Source organism: Siniperca chuatsi, linkage group LG2 (assembly GCF_020085105.1).
Source record: "Siniperca chuatsi isolate FFG_IHB_CAS linkage group LG2, ASM2008510v1, whole genome shotgun sequence".
In the NCBI taxonomy this organism is placed as follows: Eukaryota; Metazoa; Chordata; class Actinopteri; order Centrarchiformes; family Sinipercidae; genus Siniperca; species Siniperca chuatsi.
Window position 1 is genome coordinate 14990222 of NC_058043.1, and position 21030 is coordinate 15011251.

Genomic DNA, 21030 nt, shown 5'->3' on the forward strand with positions numbered 1-21030 from the left:
CGTGTGATTTCCGAGTCTCTAACCAGTGCGCGTGTCAGATGATGAAAATGCGCGTCACCGACGTGGCGAAGGCGGTGCTTTTCCCTCCCTCCTCACTCCCGTGGATCCGAAGTATCACAGGCGGGCTTTCGTCGCTGTTTTTGAAGTATACTTCTTAAAAAAAGAACTGTTAGCACCATCGCAGTTTGTATACATATATATATATATATATATATATATATATATATATATATATACATATACACACACGAATTACCATAAGTGAAATCTGCAAGCTGAGGGCCTGCTTCCCCTCAGATACAGACAGAGGCCATCATGAAGCTGACGGACAATGTGCTGCGGAGCTTCAGAGTTGCTAAGGTGTTTCGAGAAAATTCAGACAAAATTAATTGCTTCGATTTCAGTTCAAACGGAGAAACAATTATTTCCAGCAGCGACGATGATTCCTTAGTCTTGTACGACTGCCAAGAGGGAAAGTAAGAGCGGTTTTTGTCAATTTTATTCTTATTGTTTTTGACGTTAGCTACTTGCTATGCTAGCAAGCGAGGCCTGCTGCACTGCGATAATACTCTGCGGCGATTGTATGAGATGAAAGATTTCTGTTTGCATGCAGTTTGAAAACACCTACAGCATTAATTTAGTAGGTTTCTTGTGTTTAAAGTTATGTGGTTGTAAGTAATATGCTATGTGTCATCATATGTTAGACGTAGAGCTTTAATCTGGTAAAATTACTCGAGGGTTGTACCATTTTTATAGGATAGCAACGTTAGCTAACAGTTACCGTTACGGATGTTTGAGTTGATTATAAACATCATATTGGTGGAACAGGGCTGCTACTAACTTGTTAATAATGAAATTATCAATGTCAACTAATCTGTCAATATTTTTGATTAATAGGCTAAAATTTCAAATAGCGCTGAAACGATTAGTTGAGCCACAGAAAATGAATCACCAACCATTTTGATATTTTGGTAACTGATTAATCGCCCAAGTCATTTATTTTCTAGCAAAAATGTAAAACATTTGCAGCTTCTCAAACATTTGCTTCCCTTTTTAATATTATGTAAATCTTTAGGGTTTTAGAGTGTTGAATGAATGAAAACAAGCAATTTGAAAATGACAATTTGAAATTGTGACAGGCATTTTTCACTGTTTTCGGACATTTTGTAATAATCAAACAATGAATCGATGAGTAAGATAAAGTAACCTATAATGGACACAATTACTAGTTGCAGCCCTAAGGTAATCTATCAGTATTTATCTGATTTACAGGTTACAATAACCAATGCTGCTCAATAAATGTCAGAGTTCAAAGCAGTGTCTTAAAATTGGTAAGCAGAAGCCCAAAATCTAAAAGATGCCTAAAGATTTAAAACAAAGACAAAGCAAGTATCTTTGCAATGAGGCTGTAACTTGGATGTGTTTGGTATTGTTATTAATGGCAAGCAATAATTATAAAAAGACGATTAGATTATTTGTCAAAACCAGTTAATATCTTTAAGTGATTCAAATGCTTATTCGCTCTCTTTTTTCCCCCCTCTCACGTTCTGATTTATGGCAGACCCAAGAGGACTCTCTACAGCAAAAAGTATGGAGTGGATCTGATCAGGTACACACATGCTGCAAACACTGTGGTCTACAGTTCCAACAAAATTGATGGTATGTTGATACACAAATACTTGTTGGTACACGTTTCAATTTGTGCTCAGGGTGATAATGTTGGTATAGCATATATTGACGAATTTGTATAAAAATCAGATTTTTTTTTTTTTTTTTTTTTTTTACTCAATATGTGTAATGTTAATGAGATACAGATGGGTGACAAACTAAAGGAAAAACCAACATGAAGTGTCTTAGTATGAAGTCAGGCCATCACGAGCCTCCAGAACAGCTTTAGTGCTCCTTGCCCTCTATTGGAGGGATGGACACCATTCCTCCACAAGATATTCCCTAATTTATATAGACGACCTTTAGTTAATCTCATTGAGATCAAGATCTATTTTGCAAGAAAGACCTGAGTACAGCAGATAGAAAGAAAGAAAAACAAACATAGCCAGACATATCAAAGGGACATATAGCTTGGTCAAAAATCTTCCGTAGGTGTGAAACTGGGTTGAGATCTGGTGACAAACCATTCAGTGAGCCCTGGTGCATGGAAGCATCTGCAATTGATATGTTTCTCCACTCTTTTATTTGGGGTTTTGTTTTTGGTTTTTTTTAGGTTCTTTTTATTCAGCAGTTGTATGCATTCAGACAATTCAATCGCTTCATTGTAATACAGGAGAAGATAACATTTAAGTTATATCTTAATATTAGATTAATCAAAAGACCAAACATTAGCTTGTCTTGACATTTCAATTCCGTCAGCAATATATGTTTCACTGGTTGGACTGTTGAGACATTGGCCAGTGGTGGATGTTTACAGGATGCCATACCCCTGTGGACCACTGCTGGATCACGGGGGACACACTACTCACTTTGGTCTGAGGTAGTTGTTTGTACAGTTTGAGGGTCTGTGATTCTGCCCCATACAGGAGCTAACTGTACAAATGACTGCCTTGCCCACGGTTGAGTCAACTCGTCAGACCTGCCTTTAATCAACTTCATGTTTGGATGTCAGCTTGTTTCTTGCTGTTGCCGGTTTGATGTATGACTTGGTAATTTTGTTATTGTATTATTATTCTTGAAGATACTATCCGGTACCTGTCGCTTCATGACAACAAATACATCCGCTACTTTCCTGGGCATAACAAAAGGTGAGGACTGGATTTATGCTGGTCTGTCTGTACCTTGATTTAATGTAAAGTGTTGAGTTGGAAGTCCCTGTGTTCTCATTTTTTCTGTTTTTTGGGGTGACCAGAGTGACATCTCTCTCCATGTCTCCTGTGGACGACACATTTATTTCTGGCTCATTAGATAAAACAATCAGACTGTGGGATTTGCGGTCACCTAACTGCCAAGTGAGTACCTTTTTTGTTGTAATTTGGTGAGCATCTATTGATGTTGCACTAATATGTAATTTATAATATGAAATTGAGAGAGTGATAAAACTGATACTGGTCTCCTCGTCATCTGTAAATTTTAGGGTCTGATGCACCTACAAGGAAAGCCAGTGTGCTCCTTCGATCCAGAGGGCCTCATTTTTGCTTCTGGAATAAATTCTGAAATGGTAAAACTTTATGATCTGCGGTCGTTTGACAAGGTAAGAAGTGTTTTTTGTGTGAGAGAGAACATTCATGACGTATGCTTGTCTAATATTTGAAGTAAATAGCTTTAATTTAATTGGAGCAAAATATTCATGAGTCCTCTTGTCAACAGGGTCCCTTTGCAACCTTCAAGCTTCAGTATGACCGGACATGCGAGTGGACAGGACTCAAGTTTAGCAATGACGGAAAACTCATTCTTCTTTCTACTAATGGCGGAGCCCTTCGCATCTTAGATGCTTTTAAGGGTGTTGTGCTACATTCCTTTGGGGTAAGAGACAACTCACTGCCACGCACAATGTGTGTGGAAACATGTATTACTTGAAAAGACAAAGACAGATTCACGTCTAAATCACACACAGGACAGTGTGTCAGTTAAAATTCCAAACATTTGGAAAACCCTCACACAGTTAAATCACACCCGTTCAATAAGTAAATCGGTGACTAAATTTAACACATTAAAACAGTGAAGGTATTTTTTTTGTTTGTTTGTTTTCATTCATGTTTTTAAAATTGATGAGGATCTGAAAACTTCCCAACAAACTGTTTACTGTTGAAATACTAATGTGCACAAAATAATAGCTCATGAGTGCTGCTGTTCATTTACCCGCAGGGCTACAACAACAGTAAAGGTGTAACACTGGAGGCATCATTCACTCCGGATTCTCAGTTTGTTATGATTGGTAAGTTAAGGTCACTCTTTCTCTTGTTTTGTTGCCTCAGTGTTGGAAATAGATTAATACATTATTTAATCAAAGGAAAAGGGCAACATTTTTACCTTTTTTAACTTTAATACCATCTATAATACCATTCTTTTGACAAATAAAGACTTATTTTTATTTTTTTTAAAGAATGCAGGACTTAGTTATCATATCACAGTGCCGGTCATGTTTTCATCAAATGTTTGTTTATGTTTGTCCCTATATTTCAGGCTCAGAGGACGGAAAGATCCATGTGTGGAATGCAGAGAGCGGTATGAAGGTGGCTTTATTAGATGGGAAGCACACGGGACCGATTACCTGCCTGCAGTTCAACCCCAAGTTCATGACATTTGCAAGTGCCTGCTCCAACATGGTGAGTGGGGGCGCCAGTGTGGACTAAAAGGGTTACTGGAGTAGATTCCTTAATGATAACTTTTGAAACTGCGTTAGGTGGTTTAACATGTTGATTCTAAGTTGTTTTAGGGGAATTTGGTACCAAAAACATGTTGTTGTGAAGTCACTAAACTGAACATTTCAAAACTGGAAATTAAACTGTTGGCCTGGAAGAAAGATAGAGCAAGAGAGGGAGAGCGCTACTGATCTATAGTGAAACTCAGATAAAGGAGTGCATGACGGAGGCCTTGGGCGCGGCTGCCTCCTTCTCTCTCGCTCATTGGCATGCTCTGCATCTCCAGGCTTTTAAGCGATTAGGGAGCTGCTGAGACCATGGCGTCCAAGCATAGCTGCATGCAGATGTTCATTTGTATGCCAATAAACAAATGTGCCCCCAGATTAAAGCTCCAAGACACAGTGCAAATTCAGCAAAGTGAATGACATTCTCCATGAACATCTCATCAATGTCTTGCTACTCTTCAGACAGAGCACCATGCCTCCTCGAACTGCACACTAACTTCAAAGACTCTCACGAAGATGGGCAGCAACCCAAGAGATAGAAGGAGGAGTGAGGGAGAAGAGTAAGAGGGAGAAAAATTGAGGAAGAGAGAAGTCTTGATTACTGCAAAATTCAAAATACGTAATTTAAGAAATTATTGCACTGTTTTCTTATTGTGTTATTTGTAACACCCTTGATGCCTACAGTGACTCCAATCTAAAACTGTACACACTTGATACAACTGTGCGTTAGTGACTGTGAGCTTGTCATGTCGTTCAGTTCTGTGTTCAATTCATTTTCCTCTTAGCAGGCCGAGGGGTAAATGGAAAGCAAGACAGCATGAAAGTAATTTGGATATACTTCTTTTGGTTCAAGTGAAACAGAAAATTGGGAAACCTCAGCTTTTATGGGCCACACACGCACACAAAAACACCAGCAAACACAAAATGGTTTTAATGTGACTAAACATTTTGAATGCTTTCTCATCTTTCAGGCATTCTGGCTCCCCACCATCGATGACTGATGACAGCAAAGCGAAGGCTTCTGTTGAAGGCCGAAGTCGAAGTGACCAGCAGGGAGCAGCACAGCCAGCTCTGTGTAAATTTCACAGGAAGTGCAGCCCATTCAATTCAAATTGTAAATAAGTAGTTTGCAGAAATAGATAATTTGTCTATCCTTTTTTTATATTTCTATTTAACATTAAAGCGTTTCTTTGTAAGATGTTGGTTTTGTCAACCTTATTGTGTTGTGGTGTGTGTACAGGCACAAGTCATTGAGAAATCCAGTGTTGCAAGAAATATTTATCTGATTCAACCACTGATTTATTTTTCTTTTTATGAAATGAATCCATCCAAACCTACTGACATTTGTTTTATATTTTTATAGCACTATAGGAAGTTATTTTTTGAAGTACAAATTATTCTAGGTTAACTGAAAATATTCAGCTTATGATCTAGTTCATATAACATTATTATTATTTTTTTAATCTTGCTTAAGATGAGTTTTAGTTGTCAGTTAAAATTATTGTACAATTTAAAGCAGAAGTTAAAAACCCCAAATATCAGTTTTAGACTTGTGGATCTGAGATTGGGAAAATGCTGTCGACATGGCCACGTGATTTATCATCAAAAACATCTTTCACAATCTGTTGACCATCACAGTTGTCATGTGTGGAGTAAGTTGAGAGTTGTGTGATCGACAAAGTTGAATAAGTTGTGCAAAGTTTCCAAAATAATATGCTTCTTTGTAAATAAGATGAAACTGCTGTTTTTTCTGGGGGGGGGTTTCCTCACCTCAGCTCGAATCATGTTTTTTCAATTCATACATAGAATATTGGTGTTTTGAAACAAACAATACATGGTCAAAATGTAAATGAGAAGATAAGTGTGTAAATGGAAAAACAATAGTGCAGTGGATTGAATGCTGGCCACAGAGATCTTACAAGTACCATCCTACCAATATCCAGCTTGTGACGGTACATCTGAATTAAATTGTTCTTGGCTCAGAAGTTGGGAATTAGGTTTACAAGTCAAAATCTCTCCACTGTAGGTCCTGGTGTGTGGAGGGGGTTTCACAGGCCAGTGCCCAGGTCTGGACAGTCAGCCAGTGGGAGCTAAATTTGGGAGCGAGGTGATCAGGTTCCCTCACTGTGTGCACATGATACTGTCCTAGTTACTTGAGAGATGTCCCTTCTCACACCGTCACACTCTCTCAACGAGTCCAGACACACTCAGCGATCCTCTTCTTCAGTAGTCAGTACTGTACTTAGTCACATTATCTGAAGTAGGCTACAGGACGTTTTTACAACAGGCTCCTTTGGTTGGACTTTAGTGTCTCTTGACTGGACTGAATATTTTGGCCTGGTGCTGTGGAGCTCCAGTCCTGTCTATTGCTTCTTCTCTGTCTCTCAACACCTCTGCAACAGCGCTTGGCGGGAGGAAGAGACTGCTGACCCGCCATGTTTCTCGCACTATTGGTGACGCCAGAGCTGAGGGAGTTCCTGGCCAGGGCGAGAGGTGGAAAAGTGCGCCTCATCAAGGTGCGCATCCAAGATGGTGAGTGACCCAGGACAGTGTACGGTGGAGCAGTCAAAAAAGGGGATGAGTTGACCCTCAGTGGGATGTGATGTAAGATATAAATCATCTTTGATGGTAGATTTGTGTGTCATGTGTTTTAAAGTGTTTGTTCATTTAATTTATAGCATATGGTAGGTGCATTGCTTAATCTTACACAATCTGTTGGGCAACTTTCCAGTGCTTGTCACATTACATTTTGACACTACAAATCACTGTTATCTGGAAAAATGTATGCAGCATTGCAACGTTGTTCCCAACGTTTTGGGGGTTGTGACCCCTTAAAATGAAATAATGTTTACCTGTGCCCACTAATCACATGTTATGGTCTTTGTGTGGACTTGAGTTGTGAACAGTTCAACCAAAGAGTGTTTTTTCCCTTTTGGACTGTTTCATTTGAAGGATTTTTAGAGGCCTGACAAGGTGAAAGTCTCCAGTGTTTCACAACAAAAAAGCAAAGCTAGGAAAAAAATCATAAAAAATCAAGTTTTGTGTAAGAGAAATATATATATGTTCCTTTCTTATCCCTTGAATCATTTGGTGACCCCTCAGACTTTTCTTGGGACCCTTTGAGTGTCCCAGGTTGGAAACCACAGGTTTCTAATATAATCTATACCTAAAACATGGCTGTAGTGGCTCGTGTGGCTCAAAACGTTTTCAAACCATCCCTTTTTCATGAGCTGGAAACTCTTTGTTCTTAAACTATAGACCAATGGTTTCTAAGCTGGAAACGATATATGTCTTTGCTTGAAAATAAAGAAAAAAACAAAACAAAACAAAGATTTTAAAAAAATAAATAAATAAATAATAATACAATGTAACATCAGTATATAATAATTGAGGAGGGACATATGTCATTTCTGGATTGTTTGGTTTAGGATACAATTTGAGAAACTGGTTAAAAATCTTTATTATTGTGCCACAAACTGAATATTATTTCATCCGGATGGTTAAAAGAGTCTTTAAAGATTCTGGAAATACATTCAGAACAGAAGTAAGTGTTGCTAAAGGATCTTCTGGGTTTTTCAAATATCACTGGGTTTCTATTTTTTGGGGGGAAAATGATGCTTAGCGGATGCTTAGCTCTGTGACTTGAGTGTCAAAACATGAGAGGCACAAACTGTGGCTTAGTTGAAGAATCATTTTCAGTTCTCAGATTGTTTCATGCGAGTGAGAATTGTGTCGAGGCATCACGAGTAGACATGCCGTTGCATTAAAGAGGTCACAGACAAAACAAAAAAGGTTGGTCAACCACTGCTACAGACTTTGTCTAACTTGTAGGAAAAGAGAATTGCGTCAGCTGTGTGAGAACAGACGATCAGTGTGTCAGCTGAGCAGTCTGTGAAAAATGGTCAGTGAGGCAATAGGTTTCTAGGTACCAGATTATGGAGGTGGACTGATGTGTTCATGAGGTGTTTATATCTTGTTTTGGTATCTGACCAATTGTAATCTGATTCATGAGAGATGCATTCTGGGACTTTTTGGGGCTATCTTTGCAGACTGTGGCTATCATATTAAATATTTGGGGTACTGATGTCAACAGAGACGAGCTTGGTGCTACAGAGACAGCAAAAGGGTGTCCGCTCTGTTTTACTTCCTTACTGAAGCACTGTGAGCTTCCCGGGCGTCACTGGGCTATTTTGAGCGACATGTGACTTGTGACATGGTGGCTTGCTGCTGCTGCCCAGTGACACTCATGTTCGTTCCAATGTCAAAGGAGAAACAAGATCATTCTGGCCGGTTTCATCACCGCTGGCTTTGTATCTCACTTGGTTTACTATCACCCAACTGTCCCCTGATAGCATATGTCTCATGATTATATTACTTTGTTTTGAACTTTAAGGAAAAAAGACAATACACCACACCCAAAGTGAGTCATTTACATACAGTTTAATCCTAATGTGGACCTATAAAAACAGAGGGACTAAGAGAGAATGGCTGATGGAAAGTATGTGTGTGCAAAGCTGGAATGTGTTGTGCCTCAGAATAGCAACATGCCCCAAGAGACAGTCAGGAAATCCCCCTGCACCCCACAAGGACATCAGACTTTAGGTGTATGCATATGTTTTGTGTATTTCATTATTTCATTTGTCAGCTCCATTGAGAGATTTAACCTCATCCTGTGAAGTCAGTCTGAAATTAATCTGGTAATATTTTTAACCCAGAAGTTCGTCTTTGCGTCCTTTTATCACAAAACATGGAGCAAACAGTGAGAGCAAAAACAGCAGCGAGACTTCATGGACTCTCAGTTGAGGTTTTCAAACTGACTTTAGCTAAGTGAGTTTACACATGAAGCAATGAGACCGTGTTGATGGTTGAACATGGAGCTGAAAGTATTTTGATAATCACCCAAAAATGACAAACTTTCTCAGGTTCTAGCTTCTCAAATGTGAAGATTTGCTACTTTTCTCTGATTTATAACACTGTAATTTGAATACTGTAAATTTAGACTGCTGGTCGTACCAAACAAAGATATTTGAAGATGTCACCTTGGGCAATTTTAACTATTTTCTGACATTCAGGCAATTAATTTATTAATTGAGAAAATAATCGGCAGTTTAATCAATAATGAAAGTAATTGTTAGTTGCAGCCCTAGTTGACCAAAATAAAAAGAGATCAGGGTGATTGACAACAATGTTTTCTTCTTTTTTGACAACGTGGACAAGGTTGGGAGTTTGTATTTTTGTTTACATGCCACCACATTAATATATACTATAAATATATACTATATTTATAAATATAAATACTGCACTTGCACTTGATCATGTAGATGGTCAAAAGGAAATTACTACCTGAAAGTTGTTTAAAATTAAACAATATCATTTTGACTTGAGAGGAATATGCATGTTCAAGAAACACAGGATCAGGAGTAATGTAAAACATCACTGTATTTCAGTTAAAGGAGTGAAAATGTACAAATGCAGATTTGAATTTAAAAATAATTTAGTGAACAGATATAAAGATGTGATAGAGTTGGGAAGATATATATAGAGTAACATTTTGTCTGATGTTACTTTTTTAGCATCAAATATGCCATGTACAGTATAAACGGTAGGCTCAATAATCATCATATAGTAACTAACACATTATAATGTGTATAATAATACATAAGTATAACTTTAGAGCAACTTCGACAGTATACACCTGCTTTTTATAATCAAATTTCAATAGTCCTCCTACATGTATATGATTACTGGCTATGACTTTAGACTAACTCCTCCTGTATGTGTCAGTGTGCTGTCAAAGGGCATGCTACATATAGGGGGTAAGGTATGTGATGAGAAGTGGTCTGATTTTCAGAGCAGCTGGTGCTGGGAGCCTACAGAGACCCGGAAAAGAGCTGGGACCAGGATTATGATCACTTCCTGCTTCCTCTCCTGGACGACCAGGAGCCCTGCTACATCCTGTACCGCCTCGACTCCCAGAATGCACAGGGTTACGAGTGGATCTTCATATCATGGTCTCCTGACCAGTCTCCAGTATGCCGTTCCGCATATTCTTAATTCTGCACTACATACTGAAGTTACATACACACATTGATAGGTGAAAGCCTCAAATGTACACATTTTAAGGAACTTAAAAGAGCATTCCACCAATTTAGTATTGCACTTCCACATAGTTGGGGGATTTGCGAGAGTCAGATTTACAAAGAATGATCAAAATCAAAGCAGCAGAGGTGGCAATATCCTGACTTTGAGTCCCTAGCCCCGTGATATTTTGAAAGACACAAAAAATCCTGCACACTGTCGATCACTTGTACTCACTTTATTAACAACGTATTGGTCCTCAGACATTCATAAGGAAAAATTCATACAAGCAGAAAGCATTAGTACCATATGTATGTAAACAAAACCCAGAGAAAAAACACAAATCTGAAGGCGCCAGCAGCACCTCCCAGCATCCATACAAATTAAGGTCAAAGACGTCTTCTGACCGTTGAGCTCTTCCAGTTGGAAGCAGTAATAGTATGTTTACAAATAATCAAAAGGTAAACTACATATATATGTATCATTCAATGGAATAATTCCATAAACAAGGATGAATCAAATAGATACAAAACCACAGAAAAATACAGTGCCAAACAATTAACAAAATAGGTACATATTATATAACAGGAAAGATAAATGTCAAAGGATGAATATGTATTCTACAGTATAAAATTATGAGAACACTGTATTAGGCCTAAAAGATCAAAAGAAACTAAATTTGATAATATTTGGAAAATAGTTACTACAATTAGGTTAAAAACAATGAATAAAATATTGTCTGTTTGTGAAAACAAGAATAATCCAAGTACACAATAATCACAATAGTGACCAATCACAAAAATATACACGTGCAAAATAATAATAATAATAAAAGTCTAATGTATAGGACTAGGTTAGAGGTTAAATGGGTATTAAAAGGGCCACACCCATGATCACATAAAAAGAAACATAACTTAAAGGGACAGTTAACCCCAAAATCAAAAATACATATTTTTCCTCTTACCTATGGTGCTATTTATCCATCTAGATTGTTTTGATGTGAGTTGCCGAGTTTTGGAGATATCGGCTGTAGACTTTGTTGTGAGCAGTTTCATGTAAGAACTATTTTCTTTCTACCGACAGTTCCTGCTCACTGCTCACAACAAATCTGTGGATTATCTTGGGTCATGATTTCTGGAACGAGACATTGCTGTTGAATACTTCAAATATTCTTTTTTGGCGCTTTGAGCACCACAAGCCGAGTGCCATATAGTCCCATTATATTCAAAAAATGCAGACATTTCTACAGCCAATATCTCCAAAACCCGGCAACTCACACCAAAACAATCTAGATGGATAAATAGCACTACAGGTAAGATGAAAAATACGTATTTTTGATTTTGGGGTGAACTCTCCCTTTAAGAAGGCTATCTTAGTCCTAGCATGGGTCATGCGCCAAAAATGCTGGATCCTACATTTCCCATAATACACCTTAATAGCATCTTTCATGAGACCCTACCTGCCTGGTGAGTGCTCGACTGTCAAATCCCACACCCCCAGTTTGTAACACGGGCTTTCACATACTTTTAGTCTCAAACACAGTCCGAGATAACTCTGATGACATTATCAGGGTTATGATCGTCAAGGTGCTTATAAGCATTGTAGTAATTCTGTCTTGAATTCAATCTTTCCTGAAAACAGCTTTCACCTGACATCAACATATACACAAACAGTATTTTCCCCTCTGTTGTTTGCAGGTGAAACAAAAGATGTTGTATGCGGCCACCCGTGCCACAGTGAAGAAGGAGTTTGGCGGTGGCCATGTGAAATATGAGATGTTTGGCACAGCTGAGGTCAGAAACATTTAAAATCACTTTGTCTATTTTGCTGTGATGATGTGTTTTTAAAGGTGTTTGTCCTGAGCTTCCTGTAAAGGGTCTCTTGTTTTGCTTGCAAACCTAGGAGGACATCTGTTTGCTGGGCTACCAGCATCATGTGTCATCCTGCTCTGGTCCTGCCCCGCTCACATTAGCTGAGCAGGAGCTCCAGAGGATCAAAATCACAGAGGTGAGAGGTCAACATGCCTTCAGCAGTGTTGTCATCATTGCACATAGCTTTGTATGTGGACTGGTTCTTTTTTTAACACGTGCCAAATGTAACTTTTTGTTGTGATTGCTTTTTCAGGGCCGGGTTAAACAGGTACGCTGATACATTATTTACCCTATGTGTACATTTACAGTGGTGTGAAAAAGTGTTTGCCCCCTTCCTGATTTCTTATTTTTTTGCATGTTTGTCACACTTAAATATTTCAGATCATCAAACAAATTTAAATATTAGTCAAAGATAACACAAGTAAACACAAAATGCAGTTTTTAAATGAAGGTTGTTATTATTAAGGGAAGACAAAATCCAAACCTACATGGCCCTGTGTGAAAAAGTGATTGCCCCACCTGTTAAAACATAACATCACACCTGAGTTCAATTTCTCTAGCCACACCCAGGCCTGATTACTGCCACACCTGTTCTCAAACAAGAAATCACTTAAATAGGACCTGCCTGACAAAGTGAAGTAGACCAAAAGATCTTCAAAAGCTAGACATCATGCCGAGATCCAAAGAAATTCAGGAACAAATGAGAAAGAAAGTAATTTAGATCTATTAGTCTGGAAAAGGTTATAAAGGCATTTCTAAAGCTTTGGGACTCCAGCGAACCACAGTGAGAGCCATTATCAACAAATGGCGAAAACATGGAACAGTGGTGAACCTTCCCAGGAGTGGCCGACCGACCGAAATTACCCCAAGAGCGCAGCGATGACTCATCCAAGAGGTCACAAAAGACCCCACAACAACATCCAAAGAACTGCAGGCCTCACTTGCCTCAGTTAAGGTCAGTGTTCATGATTCCACCATAAGAATGACACTGGGCAAAAATGGCCTGCATGGCAGAGTTCCAAGACAAAAACCGCTGCTGAGCAAAAAGAACATTAAGGCTCGTTTTTGCCAGAAAACATCTTGATGCTCCCCAAGACCTTTGGGAAAATACTCTTTTTGGAAGGCGTGTCCCCCATTACATCTGGTGTAAAAGTAACACCACATTTCAGAAAAAGAACATCATACCAGCAGTAAAATATGGCGGTGGTAGTGTGATGGTCTGGGGCTGTTTTGCTGCTTCAGGACCTGGAAGACTTGCTGTGATAAATGGAACCATGAATTCTGCTGTCTACCAAAAACTCCTGAAGGAGAATGTCCGGCCATCTGTTCATGACCTCAAGCTGAAGCGAACTTGGGTTCTCCAGCAGGACAATGATCCAAAACACACCAGCAAGTCCACCTCTGAATGGCTGAAAAAGAACAAAATGAAGACTTTGGAGTGGCCTAGTCAAAGTCCTGACCTGAATCCTATTGTATTGCTGTGGCATGACCTTAAAAAGGCAGTTCATGCCCGAAAACCCTCCAATGTGGCTGAATTACAACAATTCTGCAAAGATGAGTGGGCCAAAATTCCTCCACAGCGCTGTAAAAGACTCATTGCAAGTTATCGCAAACGCTTGATTTCAGTTGTTGCTGCTAAGGGTGGCCCAACCAGTTATTAGGTTTAGGGGGCAATCACTATTTCACACAGGGCCATGTAGGTGTGAATTTTGTTTTCCCTTAATAATAACAACCTTCATTTAAAAACTGCATTTTGTGTTTACTTGTTATCTTTCACTAATATTTAAATTTGTTTGATGATCTGAAACATTTTAAATGTGACAAACATGCAAAAAAATAAGAAATCAGGAAGAGGGCAAACACTTTTTCACACCACTGTAAAGTGAATTCAGATTTGAGGTGAATGGGGAAAGACGCAGAGAGAATCTATCTATTGGTTGTAAAAAGTAATACGTTTTGAAAATACATTTGTACTACAGTATAGAAAATATATATTATCTTATTAAACACTGTTTGGATCTACCTTTAGAGGCTTGACAAGATTTGTGTATTTGCTTGCTGCCCCCTGCAGGTGAAAACAGAGATCAGCGTGGAGAGTAAGCACCAGACACTTCAGGGACTCGCTTTCCCACTGCAGGAGACAGCCAAAAGAGCCCTACAGCAACTTGCCCAAAAACGCATCAACTACATACAACTGGTGAGCCTGAGGAGTTCATACAAGAGGAAGATTACTGGATTGCTCCAGACTCAAGCTTTCGGCTTTACTTTAAAACCATCATCAAATTTGCAGTTTGGTGTCAGGAGTGTTGATATATTAGACTTCTGATGTTTTACTTAGAGACTGCTGCATTCTGTATACTGTGCATTGTTACTGTGTTTCAGAGGTTGGATGTAGAGAAGGAGACAATCGAGCTGGTCCATTCCAACTCGACTGAAACTAGAGATTTGCCCCGCAGAGTTCCCAAAGACACTCCCAGATACCACTTCTTCCTTTACAAACACTCCCACGAAGGAGACTACCTGGAATCTGTCGGTACGTCACTGATCTCTGTACTGATTCCTCTGATAATTCTCCTCTTCTTACACCTGCATGCACAAGGAGGTGTACATCTGTACATCTGGACTGCAGACACCTAGAGACAATGAGAGAGCAATAGTGCATCCCCCCGTCATCTACATCAGAGGTTCCCAACCATTATGGCTAGTGACTCATTAAAATGAAGCAATAGTTACTTGTGACTTGTGTGTGATTTGTCATCACAGAAAATGGCCTTATTGTGGATAGGAGTTGTCAGCAGTTAAACCAAGTGTTGATTTTCCTTCTCTCGTTTCAAGTGAAGAATTTTCATAGGCCTGAAAAGGGTGAAAGTGTCCAGTATTTCACAAGAAAAAAGCAGAATGTAGTCATAATTGTATGTAACATAAATATGTTTTCCTTTTTTACCCCTTTTAATCATCTAGTCCCCAAACAGATTTATCTTGGGACCTCTTGGGTGGATCAGTGAATTGAAACCTGGGGGTTTCAATTCACTGATCTGCATTAACATAAAATATTTACTTATAATTCTTATAAATCTTCTTCTCCTCTTTCCCTGTCTGCAGTGTTCATATACTCCATGCCAGGATACAGCTGCAGCATTAAGGAGCGGATGTTGTATTCCAGCTGCAAGAGTCGATTACTGGAGGAGGTGGAGAAAGATTACCATTTGCAAATTGCTAAAAAGGTAACGGATGGATAGATGTATAACAAAATACATAACACAGTTTAATACAGGGTTGTAGCTACCACTGAGAACACAGAGGTCATGTTTTGTTTTGTTTTTTTTCACAGGTGTGGGTATTTTAGTGGCTGATTTCTGTGTTTTTAGACTATATTTGTATACTGTACTGTATTTTAGAATATATTTACATTTGACTACTTTTAAACTTACTTACTTTCTCCACCAGAACTGTATTCTTAGCAGTGTGGAGAGGCTTTGACACAGCATTCAGACCTTCATGTTGCATTCATGCAAAATAGAATTTACAGAAACTATAACTGTTAATAAATAAAGTATGAAAAATTTAAATAATTGAAAAAATATAGGGGGTGCACTGGGGGAATTTGGACTCACGGACCTCAGGGTTTCTAAAATCCTGGTTACAGCCCCAGTTGTATACAGTTCCAGACTTTCGCGACCTCAAGCTGACTAATAAATGTCAAAATTATTTATGTTGAACTGTCTCTAATGGATGTCGGGGCATAGCCTAAATTCTGGGTATTACATTTTGTCCACATGCATGCTTATTCTCATTTTTTGCATCTACGTGCAGTTGGAGATTGATAACGGAGATGAACTGACAGAAGAGTTTCTTTATGACGAGGTCCATCCCAAGCAGCACGCCCACAAACAGGCCTTCGCTAAACCCCGCGGCCCAGCAGGAAAAAGGGGACACAAGCGCCTCATTAAGGGGACAGGAGGCACCCTACAGGACAGCTAGAGGCAGACAAATTTCTCCTATAGTCAAGTCTGCAGTTACAGCCCTCCCCTTTTCCCCAGACCCACTAACACCTCGTCAGGCCCAGAGGAACGAGCACAGTGATGGATTTCGTCTGCTGTTTGTGTACTGAAACACTTGTGCTGTATAATATGTTTTTGATGAAAATATGCTGATAAATGATCTCAGTCTGTCTCTCCCACAGACAAATCTATATATATAGGAAAACATAATGAGTATAACAAAAACATTCATGTTTATTGATGACTTGCTTCATTTAAAAAGTCAGTCTGAAACCCAGACAGATGGTCTTGTTGTTGTGAAGCTAATCTGTATGGTTCTTCCATACCTGTATTAATAATAATAATAATAATAAATGATAGACTTGTACTGAATTGTTAATGCATAGTCAGATGTTTCAGTTCTTATGCCTAGCCTCCAATACAAGTTTTGTATCAACACTGTTTGTAAGAAATAAACAATATGAAAGGAAATTCTAAATAAAAGCTTGTTTATACTGTGGTATTAGACCTTCTTGGTATAGATTTGTGTATTTTATTCAGCATGCAATGATTCTTGCATGGAAATACTTCCTGTTACATGTCTGTAAGTATTATACAAAGTTAGGATGGACATGGAATAATTAAATCTCCCATTAAAGAGGTTAAATTAGACCAACAGTTGTACATTCAGGCATCTACTCCAGTCGTCAACGCCCTCTTGTCACGACAGTGAAGTGCAGTGAGGTTGCAGTGTTTGAAAGATGGCACTGTGTTGATTTACCTGCATGAAAACCAATTCAGCAGGAGTTCTGGCCAGTGTATAGTACAAATGTGCAACCGTGGCTGCTTCATCAAACCACAAATTAAGATTCTTAGCTACAAGCGCTTTTAATGCAGAACCACTGGCCATTTTTTCAAGCTGCTTCAAAGGTTATCTCAGCTGTGAGATCAGTCTATGTAGATATTGTATTATATTTAGCATGTTAACAAACTTAGTGTGTTCGCATGCTGATATTTGTTAATTAGCACTAAACACAAAGTACAGCTGAGGCTGATGGGAATGTCATTGGTTTTGCAGGTATATGGTCATAAACCACAGTACTGGACCAATAGATAAACTATTTAAGTCTGGACCAAAGACTGTCTGTACAAAATTGTGTGCCAATACACCAAATATATGTCAACATATTTCACTGGAAAAGTGAAAACTTTGACCTGCTGGTTACCCTACACAAGAAGTTAGGGGATGACAAAATGTATTACGATTCATCCTGAGGGGAACATGAATGTCTATACCAAAATATATGGCCATCATTTTACTCAAAACCACAAATGTCAACCTGCTGGTGGCGCTAGAGGAAAAGTCAGGGGATCACCAAAGTGAGTAGGATTCATCCTCTGGGGACCCTGGATGTCTGTACTAATTTTCATGGCAATGCATACAGTAGTTGTTAAGATATTTCAGTCTGGACCAACCAGACTGACTGTTCAACCAACCGCCATAGAGGCATGCTGCTAGTATGGCTAGAAAAGTATTGTCACATTTGTAACATTATGCCCTGCAACAAAATATGCACAAATATGCTTTAGTTTTTAATAACCCCCAACCCAAGATTTTTAGTCCCCCTGCATGATCACAATAATACTGGAGAAACAATTTCACAGATTTTGTCACTTAAATCAACGAAATAATAGTTGAAATTCTTTAAGTTGATAAAGAATTTCTTTAGTGGAGGACAGCCTGACTCAGCAGTTCTCTCCAGGCCTGTTCCCTGAGAAGGAAGCTCTGCTGATGAACAAGGTTTTCGCTCCCAACATACTTATGCTGCTGATTCCAGGCAATTAAAGCTTTTCTCAGAATCCTCTGGAAACGCCATTTTTTTCCCTCCACGTTGGAAGAGGACAACAGTTATTCATTGTGTCCCAGACTTCAGTCCTCTTACTAATTCTTAGTAAGTTCTGGGTAGGGTGTAGCGTGTTCACACAGAAAAAGTTAAGTCTATTCAAGATATCAGTGTGCAAATATGTGGTGTGTGTGTGTGTGTGTGTGTGTGTGTGTGTTGACTTGGGGAGTGTGGTGCAATCCAGTGCATAATTGAAATGAAGGAGTTAGTCACAGCTGCAAATGATTAAAACAAATTGCAATAAATGTGCATTTATTCAATAGGCAGTAGTGTTCCAGCGTTGCAGTTTGATTGATGTTTGCTGGCGGACTTCTCGTTTTCTGTTACAATAAAATGGTAAAGTATATTAATATGGAACTGAGACACGGCAAACACTGGCTCAGATATGTTCACATATGAGAAAAGAAAACAAAAGCAGTAAATTGGTGGTGAAGTACAAGATTTTGCTAACAAGTTACAATAATAACTTATTATAGGAGCAATAATGATATGCTTTTTCTGTATTTTATCTGCTCTACCACTTGAGAGTGGGTGTTTTTACTTAAAACAGTTACACCACCAAAGTGCGGTAGCTCTGCATTGAAACACAATAGGTGTTGCTGTGACTGAATACAGATGATGTGAGGCTTTACTGACCTCACCTGGCTTACAGAGAAAGCAGACAGCAACTTTGTAATCTTATTATCAAGATGAAGAGAAAAAAAGCATGAACTTACTGGAGAACTTAACAACATTAAAAGACCAAACTCACAACAAACCTGGGGATAAACGGTGTAAAGGCTTTTTTAAGAACTGGGCCCACCAATCATAAAATGAACGTTGTTATGACAAAAGTCAGTTAATGTCATGACTGCCTTTGTATGCCTCTAGTTGTAGTATCAGCATAGTGTAACACAGCAATGATGCAAATCCAAGAATGGAGTTTGTAATTCAGAAATCTTGTCCAATCCATGAATCTTATAATTAAACCAAGCTTTCGATCACTAAACTTTTATCAGGGAAAATGTCTGACATGGAGCACACCTGCTGACACAGTAGTACACGTGGGAAATGCAGTTCACAATTGTAGTTCTCAAAGTCCAAACTAGAGCTGAAACAATTAGTTAGTTAGTTAGTTAGTTAGTTAGTTGATTGACAGATAATAAATCGGCAACTAATTTCATAAGCAAGTAATCATTTAAGACATTCTTTAAGCAAAAATGGTAAAAAGTTCCCTGGTTCCAGGTTCAAATGGGAATATCTTTGGGGGTTAAGACGGTTGGTCGGACAAAACAAGACATTTTAAAACGTCACTTTGGGCTCTGGAAACGGTGATGGATTTTGCTATTTGCTGACTTTCTACAGAGCAAATTAATCAGTTAATAAAGAAAATGATTGGTAGATGAATCGAGAATGAAAGTAATCATTAGAGTAGTAGGATACATTGGAGTCTCCACAGATTAACCACTTTGCAGAGCCTGATTTGATGTTTTTGGCCTTCTTGCACCTTAGCATTGTGCTGTGAGTGCAAAGATCTTCTCAAAAGTAGTCACTCAAAAATATTAAATTATGCTCAGGTATAAAGAAAATACCTAAAAAAACAGGCCTCATTGGGAACAAAGAGCTGGGAGGTTCATACAGTATGTACTTTTTAATCTTCGAATTCTTGGAAATTTCCCTGCCTGCCTCGTACAATGCTCTCCAGTGACGACACTATGTCACCCAGATGGATAATCTTTCATGTTCCTGGAGTCAAAGCTGCCTTTTCTTATTACGCACCTCAGGACTGAAATATTTCGACAACCTTCATTATTTAAATCCTGCCGTTGCATCAGACACTCAAACACCACATTAAAAAAATGCTTTATGAGGAATGTAATTTATTTAAATATGCAAGGCTGTGGTTTCTTCTGTTTGTGTGACTGTTGTAAACTGACTGTGTGTGCTGCCAGTCTGGTCAGGTTTAGTGACAGAGATAATCCTATCTGAGGCTTTCTGGTTACATAATTAATACAATAAAATAAAATTAATTTTCACCAAAATAATTGTGGCGTTCTTTTTTCTTTCTAAACTAAAAAAAAAACCCCAAACAAAACATATTTGTTCAGCTGCATCCAGGAGAGATAGATAAAGTCCACAAGACTTCTTAGAAAAAAAAAAACTCATTTCAGAATTTCTTGGAAAAAGTTGAGATGCAGCTATTCAGGATCAGCAGGCGCTGGTGAACATGGCTATGATTATGATGGAGCATCCAATCCGTGTGTGTGTGTGTGTGTGTGTGTGTGTGTGTGTGTGTGAGAGAGAGAGAGATGGCTCAGACTATTGTTGGAATAAATATTTTGAAAACATTTGCCCTGAGCAAGATGTTCCTCAGATTTAAGAATATGGTGATAATCCAGCATCAGCATGATACTCAGCAGCCCTTATTTGACCGGATTCATTTAAAGTAACAGAGCTGGGATTTCCTAGATAGCCTACATTCCCTAGAAAAGAGCTGTCAGGAGAGATAAATGAGCAGAAATCGTATGTCAAGTAGGCCTACACTTTACCTCAACCTCAGACAAAACTACTGGTAACACACGGTTTAACAAATCGACTCCAAAAAAAGAGAGACCGGGTTAGAAAGCGGAACAAACCGTGAGCAAAATGACATTTTGTCTGGCCTAACAGTAAAGTTAACCTTTTTTTTTTTTTTTTAGTTTATTGTCACAATAACAACTTGCTTTCTCGAGTGTAGGTAATTACTCCGACAAACCTCCGAGAAAAGCTCTCGCCGTGTTTTCCACCAGGATCGAGGGAAATCTATATTACTGGAAACAGCCTGTGTGCATTCCTATTATCTTTAATGTTGAGGCGGTGAATTCCCAGAATGAAGGCTCTGTCGGGGCCGCCCGGCGGGG

General features: G+C 38.7%; 2 protein-coding genes and 1 long non-coding RNA gene across 6 annotated transcripts; 2 read left to right on the top strand and 1 right to left on the bottom strand.

Moving 5' to 3' along the window:
- Positions 1-54: 54 nt before the first annotated feature.
- Positions 55-5514, top strand: wdr82 (WD repeat domain 82). 2 transcript variants are annotated; one of them, XM_044215903.1, is made up of 9 exons: positions 55-476; positions 1562-1659; positions 2690-2756; positions 2861-2960; positions 3086-3202; positions 3319-3474; positions 3817-3886; positions 4135-4277; positions 5290-5514. In XM_044215903.1, the coding sequence occupies exons 1-9, from the start codon at positions 316-318 to the stop codon at positions 5317-5319; spliced, it is 942 nt and encodes a 313-aa protein (XP_044071838.1). In that variant the 5' UTR covers positions 55-315; the 3' UTR covers positions 5320-5514. The 2 variants fall into 2 exon arrangements, with proteins under 2 accessions (XP_044071838.1, XP_044071830.1); XM_044215895.1 differs by lacking the exon at positions 5290-5514 and adding an exon at positions 4781-5278.
- Positions 5515-5655: 141 nt separating this feature from the next.
- LOC122885147 (twinfilin-2) lies at positions 5656-16775 on the top strand. 3 transcript variants are annotated; one of them, XM_044215868.1, is made up of 9 exons: positions 5656-6850; positions 10170-10348; positions 12094-12189; positions 12299-12403; positions 12521-12535; positions 14339-14464; positions 14650-14800; positions 15370-15491; positions 16081-16775. In XM_044215868.1, the coding sequence occupies exons 1-9, from the start codon at positions 6754-6756 to the stop codon at positions 16246-16248; spliced, it is 1059 nt and encodes a 352-aa protein (XP_044071803.1). In that variant the 5' UTR covers positions 5656-6753; the 3' UTR covers positions 16249-16775. The 3 variants fall into 3 exon arrangements, with proteins under 3 accessions (XP_044071803.1, XP_044071820.1, XP_044071812.1); XM_044215885.1 differs by having other exon boundaries at positions 10175-10348; XM_044215877.1 differs by lacking the exon at positions 12521-12535.
- A 1598-nt stretch (positions 16776-18373) lies between these two features.
- LOC122885208 lies at positions 18374-21020 on the bottom strand. Its single transcript, XR_006380065.1, has 2 exons — positions 20886-21020; positions 18374-18471 (listed from the first exon to the last, which is right to left on the bottom strand). It is a non-coding gene; the product is annotated as an uncharacterized LOC122885208 (long non-coding RNA).
- Between the last annotated feature and the right edge of the window lie 10 nt (positions 21021-21030).

Excerpts from the sequence above, each read along its gene's own strand:
- wdr82 (XM_044215895.1), top strand. The coding sequence starts at position 316 with ATGAAGCTGACGGACAATGTGCTGCGGAGCTTCAGAGTTGCTAAGGTG. Across the intron at positions 2,961-3,085 it reads TGCGGTCACCTAACTGCCAA|GGTCTGATGCACCTACAAGG; the intron begins GTGAGTACCTTT and ends TGTAAATTTTAG. Across the intron at positions 3,203-3,318 it reads ATCTGCGGTCGTTTGACAAG|GGTCCCTTTGCAACCTTCAA; the intron begins GTAAGAAGTGTT and ends TCTTGTCAACAG.
- LOC122885147 (XM_044215868.1), top strand. The coding sequence starts at position 6,754 with ATGTTTCTCGCACTATTGGTGACGCCAGAGCTGAGGGAGTTCCTGGCC. Across the intron at positions 12,190-12,298 it reads AGATGTTTGGCACAGCTGAG|GAGGACATCTGTTTGCTGGG; the intron begins GTCAGAAACATT and ends TTGCAAACCTAG. Across the intron at positions 15,492-16,080 it reads ATTTGCAAATTGCTAAAAAG|TTGGAGATTGATAACGGAGA; the intron begins GTAACGGATGGA and ends ATCTACGTGCAG.